Source organism: Coffea eugenioides, chromosome 4 (genome assembly GCF_003713205.1).
Source record: "Coffea eugenioides isolate CCC68of chromosome 4, Ceug_1.0, whole genome shotgun sequence".
NCBI classification, from domain to species: domain Eukaryota; kingdom Viridiplantae; phylum Streptophyta; class Magnoliopsida; order Gentianales; family Rubiaceae; genus Coffea; species Coffea eugenioides.
Window position 1 is genome coordinate 20,607,338 of NC_040038.1, and position 6,292 is coordinate 20,613,629.

At 34.3% G+C, this 6,292-nt stretch overlaps 1 protein-coding gene across 1 annotated transcript; it reads left to right on the forward strand.

The window, feature by feature from the left end:
- Window positions 1-1,725: 1,725 nt before the first annotated feature.
- LOC113768600 (COBRA-like protein 2) lies at window positions 1,726-5,087 on the forward strand. Its single transcript, XM_027313025.1, has 6 exons — window positions 1,726-1,949; window positions 2,430-2,509; window positions 3,029-3,485; window positions 3,932-4,097; window positions 4,193-4,473; window positions 4,572-5,087. The coding sequence occupies exons 1-6, from the start codon at window positions 1,850-1,852 to the stop codon at window positions 4,862-4,864; spliced, it is 1,377 nt and encodes a 458-aa protein (XP_027168826.1). The 5' UTR covers window positions 1,726-1,849; the 3' UTR covers window positions 4,865-5,087.
- The last annotated feature ends 1,205 nt before the right edge of the window (window positions 5,088-6,292 follow it).

Here is a 6,292-nt window from a genome sequence, read left to right on the forward strand (position 1 = left end):
CCTAGTTTTCTTAAACCAAAAAAAGGGCAAAATGACATTAAACCTTCTAAGTCAAGAAACAATCATCAGATTGACAAATGGGATTAATGTGCAATACATCACTGCTCTACGCCTCACCTTGATAATCAAACATCCAAACCATTGATTATTTTCGTAAATGATGAAGATGTGGCTTCAAAAGTCCTTCAAAAAAAAAAAAGGCTTCAAAAGTATATCAGTTTTTAGGATGAGTTGTTTTGCTTACTTCTTATATTTTTGTCATGCCTGATTAGATACACTTATTTCTTATGTATCAAAGTAGTACATGCTTTATTTCACTTGGTTCATTACCATATATCTTTCACCATGAATTTTGAAGGCAATGACACAATTCATGGTACTATGCACCCCTTGACTATTTAGTTTAATTTGGACCTGAAAAACTTTAACCATTGACAGATTTATTGTGGTTTTTTTTTCGTTTTATACGCATATTTTTTCACTTAATTAAAAGATGTAAACTCTTTCGTGCTTTATAGCAGCAGGCTCACCTGTAAAATGACATGAAAAACTCACCATAAGGCAAACAATTTGCCGCCCCTCATATCTAACAGCACTTTGTAGATTTTGGGATGCAACTTGATCATTAGATTCAATTCTTTATAGGGACAATACTAGAAACCTCCCTGAGATTTCTCCATGAGATTTCTGACTATTTCACTGGTCTCCTTTTAGGCTTTAAAAACTATACTAACTTCCTTTAAGGTTTATTATCTTGTAATATTTAAGTTTAACCAATAATTAAAAAATGATATTAGGAGAGAAAAGATAAACTAATTCTACCATTGTTTCTCATCTATTATAATCTAATACCAGTCCACACATTAACAAAAATATTAGAATTTGTTGTTTATCATCAGGATCAAATCACATATAATATAAAAGAAATAGTATATCATTCTATATATTTCTTTTAATGTAAGATCCAAATTACCTTTTTCAATTATAGACTCATTGTCAAAAAATGATCAACAACAAATAATCAAAAATCTATAACCAAAACATTACAATGAGTGAACTTTAATACCATAATAATCTTAGCAACCAATCTTAATATGTTGACAAGGATATTTATGATGTTAAAATTTGCTCTCTATAATGCTTCAACTGCAAATTCTTTTGATTATTTATTGTTGATCATATTCGAGAATAGTATGTAATTGAAAAGAGTAATTTGGACCTTCCATTAAGTAAAAAATATAGAATGATATACTATTTTTTGATGTTATATGTGATTTGATCTCGAATGAGAAATAGCACATGTTAGTGTTTTTCTTTCATGTTTGGTTAGGTATTAAATTAACTACATAATGTAGTAGATAAGGAGCAATAGTGGAATCATGTTATCTTTCTCTCTTAATATCGCTTTTTAATTATTGATTGTGTCTAAATGTTATAAGATAATTAATTTCAAGAGATGTTAGTGTAATTTTCGAAAATTGAAGGGAGTTCAGTGAAATAGTTAAAACCTCAAGGGAGGTTTCTGAAATTATCCCTTCTCAATATCTTAGCGATTACTCCATAATAATTGACAAGAGAATTTGCGCATCAAGCTATATGAATTGCTAATGAGTAGTAAATGGCAATCATACTAAGTAAGTTGGGGTCTATAAAGTCCATTTTGATCCAAAGTCCAAACACACCAGCAGTGTGGGCAACAGAAAGCCAGCTGCACCCACACATTTTTCACCTGAGTCTATTGCTGCCTATTTCTGCATGCCCTTTCTCCAACACTTGTTAGTTGTTACACAATATTTTGCTCTGTCACCTGCTGGAAAATTGAAAAGTTCACAATTTTAACTTGTAAGAAATGGAGTTGTCCATAAAGTTCAATATAGGATCACTTACTGAGTTGAGCTGTCGCATTTCACTACTAGCTTTGCTTTGTGTTATGAGCTTTTCCTCAACAGGTTAGTCCCTTTGTCATCTCATGTCCTAATCCATTTTTATAGTGAAACTTTTTTGCACTCTTGGATACCTAGCGCTGTCATACTCTCAGAGTTTGGACTAAGTGCACTTACTGGCAATTGGTTTATATTGCTAAAGGGCATCTAGAAAAGTTGAAAATGAAACTGAATAATCTAGTCTGGGAACTTAGAAGACAATATTGTGAGAAGTTCAGAAATGCATATGGCTGCAGGACTTGGATCAGAAAGAAGGATGGTGCTTTGGAGGATTTGTAGGCAGCTAAATTCTTTCCTTCAATGGACTTGATTAGTTTCAACTTATTCAAGCTTCAAGAGTTTGTTTACCTGAGCATTATACTATAAAGCAACTAGGTTATTAGCCTTTCTCTTGTCTTTTGGTTCGAACCACAAGTCTGAGGAGACAGGTTTAAAGTACACTAGCACTTGCCTAACTGATAATATGACAATTTTTGCATGTTGCAGATGCATATGATGCTCTTGATCCCAGTGGCAATATTACAATCAAATGGGATATTATGAGCTGGACTTCAGATGGTTACATAGTGAGTAGCACATGAAACTTCTAAGAAATCCGTTATCCGCTCCTCTCCTTTCCCACGTTTCCTATTCCTAAGAAGCCTATGCTCTGGTCAATCAAAGTTGAGTCAAAAATGAAATTACTGAATTGTAATAGATACTGTAATACTAAAAGAATGGTACATGTTATTGATTTAGCAAATTCAATTTGTTCGTAGCTTATATATATCCTCTCTGGATTCTCATATATGAACAAAACAGTGAGAAACTATTGTCAATATGATGCAGAGAGGACAAGAATTACATATTAGACAGACAAAAAGAAAATTAAGATTGTTTTGTCCTTTGCTGTCAATATTTCTTGAATACTGAAGATATTCTTCTATGCTAGAGACCCAATCTACTGCAGAATGATATTTTGTTCTATGAAATTTATTCGCGAAACTGACAGCTCTTCAGATTGGAAGTATAATGTCATATGGTGGTTGTTCTTCAACAGTTGAGAAAAATGAAGGATCTTTGATTAATTCTCTTCAAATTTGCAGGCCACTTTGAGCATTTTGAACTTCCAGAAGTATCGGCACATTGAAGCTCCAGGATGGAAATTAGGATGGACATGGGCTAAAAGTGAGGTAATATGGAGCATGTTGGGCGGTCAAACAGTAGAGCAAGGAGATTGTTCAAAATTCAAAGGCGACATTCCTCACTGTTGCAAGAAGAAACCCACAGTTGTTGATCTACTACCAGCAGCCCCATATACCCAGCGGATGGCAAACTGCTGCAGAGGTGGTGTTTTAAGCTCTTGGGTTCAGGACCCTGCCAATGCACTCTCCTCATTTCAACTCACGGTTGGTCAAGCTGGGACATCTAATAAAACGGTGAGAGCACCAAAGGACTTTACCCTGAAAACACCAGGCCCTGGATATACCTGCGGACCAACTCAATTTGTCAAACCAAGCAAATTCAAGACACCAGACAGGAGGAGGGTCACCCAAGCTTTGAGTAAGTTTTATTTGCTAGCTCTAATCTTCTTCCAGAAACTCTGTTTGGTTTGCAATTTTTGGGATAGTTTTTCGAACACCCTCACCAGTTACCAATAAACTTTTTGTGATTAATTATATACTATCCTCAAGAAAGTGGTAAAGTCATATTCTTTTAAAAGTTCTTTACAAAAATGCAATCCAAAGAGGTTAAGATTTCAAATAATTGCAGAAAAATGACTAGTAGTACTTTCTAATTTGTTTCTTCATTTCACTGTTAGACCTATTGAATACTTTCTTTACAAGACATATGCAATGATCAACAGACTAAGCACAATGTCAAATCCAGTCAAGGACTCTAAATAGAAAAAAATCTGATCAGATTATTCAAAGTTATCGACAAAGAAGTTTCTAGATACAGAATATTTGAAGTGCATTTTGTCAGTTAATTCGTACTCTTTTCTGCAGTGTCATGGCAGGTAAGTTGCACATATTCACAATTCCTAGCCCAAAAGACTCCGACTTGCTGTGTCTCGCTCTCCTCCTTCTATAGTGAAACGATTGTCAACTGCCCTGCTTGCACTTGTGGTTGTCAAAACAAGGTACCTCAACCTGCAGCAGGAACCTGTGTTGGGTAAGACGGGAACAGTATTCGATCAGTCACTTGACAAAATAACATGATATAGTGTATAATCATGACCAAACTCTACTTCTTCATCTATCTTACAGATCGGTTTCTTCTTATCTGGCTTCAGCTCTTGCCATTCCGAGCAAGATCAATAGTTATACACCGGTTGTTCACTGCACTAGCCACATGTGTCCAATCCGAGTCCACTGGCATGTCAAGCAAAACTACAAAGAGTACTGGAGGGTGAAGATCACAATCACAAATTTCAATTACAAAATGAATTATACACAGTGGAATCTTGTCGTTCAGCATCCCAATTTTAATCATCTTACCGAGACTTTCAGCTTTAATTATAAGCCAATAATACCTTACGGTTTGATAAGTAAGCAACTAGAGAACAAGTCTGAAGTTTTGCAACACGCTAACTTATCTTCTATCATCCTACAATATATTTGATCATTGAACCATTCCCCTTTTCAGATGATACGGCAATGCTATGGGGAATCAAATACTACAACGACTGGCTTATGCAAGCTGGACCCGATGGATTTGTGCAATCAGAGCTTCTATTTAGGAAGGGCAAGTCTTTCACCTTCGACAAGGGATGGGCTTTCCCTCAGAGGATTTATTTTAATGGTGACGTCTGTGTGATGCCACCTCCAGATCAATATCCAAACCTGCCAAATGGTAGTAGTTCTGGAATAGCATCTTTGCTTGGCCTCCTGAAATTACCAATCCTGTCACTTTTACTCATATTTTTTAGTGCCCCCTAAGTAACAAGTCAGTATGAGGAGTTTTATTCCCTCCCTCATGCTTACACCCTCAAATGTTCTCGACAGTCAAGAGAATTTTTCTATAGCTGCATTCTGGTAGAAGGGCCCAATGTGTCCAACTGTCCATTGCTAAACTCCGAGCTACTACTTTTTGTTGGCAGCATTAGGCTGGATAGCCACTTCAAAGTTTTGCTTACACATGCTTTCATTATTAATGGCATTATCGTCATACATCCCTAGAAATGCATGTAGTCATCAAAGCTGGAATTTCCAAACAAAACTGTCAGCTAATCTAATTACCGTTATTCCGGCTGAGTAGTTTCTAAACACATGAAATGGAGAACAAGGAAACTTTCCATTTACATAACTGTATATTTAAAAGTACAAAAATATGCACAAGTTATTACAAAGAGACTATCTAGTTCTAATTGTTACAACAGATTAATTCAGACTTTAACTAATTAATCTAATACTCGTCACATCCTTGCAAGTTGTGGGGTTTCCCATTTAAAAAAAAAAACCATCAACTTGTCGTGTGAAAGATATTGTTTTAGTGAGAACATTGCCGATTTGGTTAGTAGTGGAGGTACATGATGTCTGAATTTCACTTTTAGCCATCATTAGGGATGGCAGTTAGAATATTATTTATATTTGTATGTATATATACTATTTAATTTAATTAGTTACAAACTTATAATAATGATATTATCAGTTATAATTATTATATAATGTATATTAGTATATATAATATAATCGATATTATTAATAATACTAATAATTATACATGTCTACTAATAGAAATTATTAATTACTTATACTAAATTTACTAATATATTTATACTAAATTCCTAATTACACATTACACAATAACACATTTTTCTCAAAAAAAAATACAATAATGACTTAGTCATTGTATTTATTTCAAAAGTAAAAATTTGACTACTTTAATTTTATTTGTTTCATCATGTTGGATTGTATTCAAATAATTTTTGTTTGATTATTTTTATAAATTTCAATTGTGAAATTACAATGTATAATGATTTGATAATGTATTGATATTTTAGTACTTAATTATTTGTTAAAATTTAACTACAATAAAATTAAATGGCAAATTTTTATTCACCCCATAGGAGCATCCGCAGAGGAAACAGGGGACGTGGTGGGCGCGGGGGAAAGCAGTGGGCCGCCCCATTGCCATTCCTCGCCACCATTATCTTGCAGAAAGTCAAAGTCAACTTTCAAATACTTTGTCCATGAATGATACATTGGATTCATAGTAAGATATGCGGCTTTAAAATATTTCATCCTAATGTTGGCATGGTTGTACCGTACTTGATCTCATGAAGCATAGATGCAATTTTTCGACATTTAGCTTCTACTAGAAAGTGCACCTGGTGCTTCGCATGTGTCTGAATTATGATTAACTTC

Excerpts from the sequence above, each read along its gene's own strand:
- LOC113768600 (XM_027313025.1), top strand. The coding sequence starts at position 1,850 with ATGGAGTTGTCCATAAAGTTCAATATAGGATCACTTACTGAGTTGAGC. Across the intron at positions 3,486-3,931 it reads GAGGGTCACCCAAGCTTTGA|TGTCATGGCAGGTAAGTTGC; the intron begins GTAAGTTTTATT and ends TCTTTTCTGCAG. Across the intron at positions 4,098-4,192 it reads GCAGCAGGAACCTGTGTTGG|ATCGGTTTCTTCTTATCTGG; the intron begins GTAAGACGGGAA and ends TCTATCTTACAG.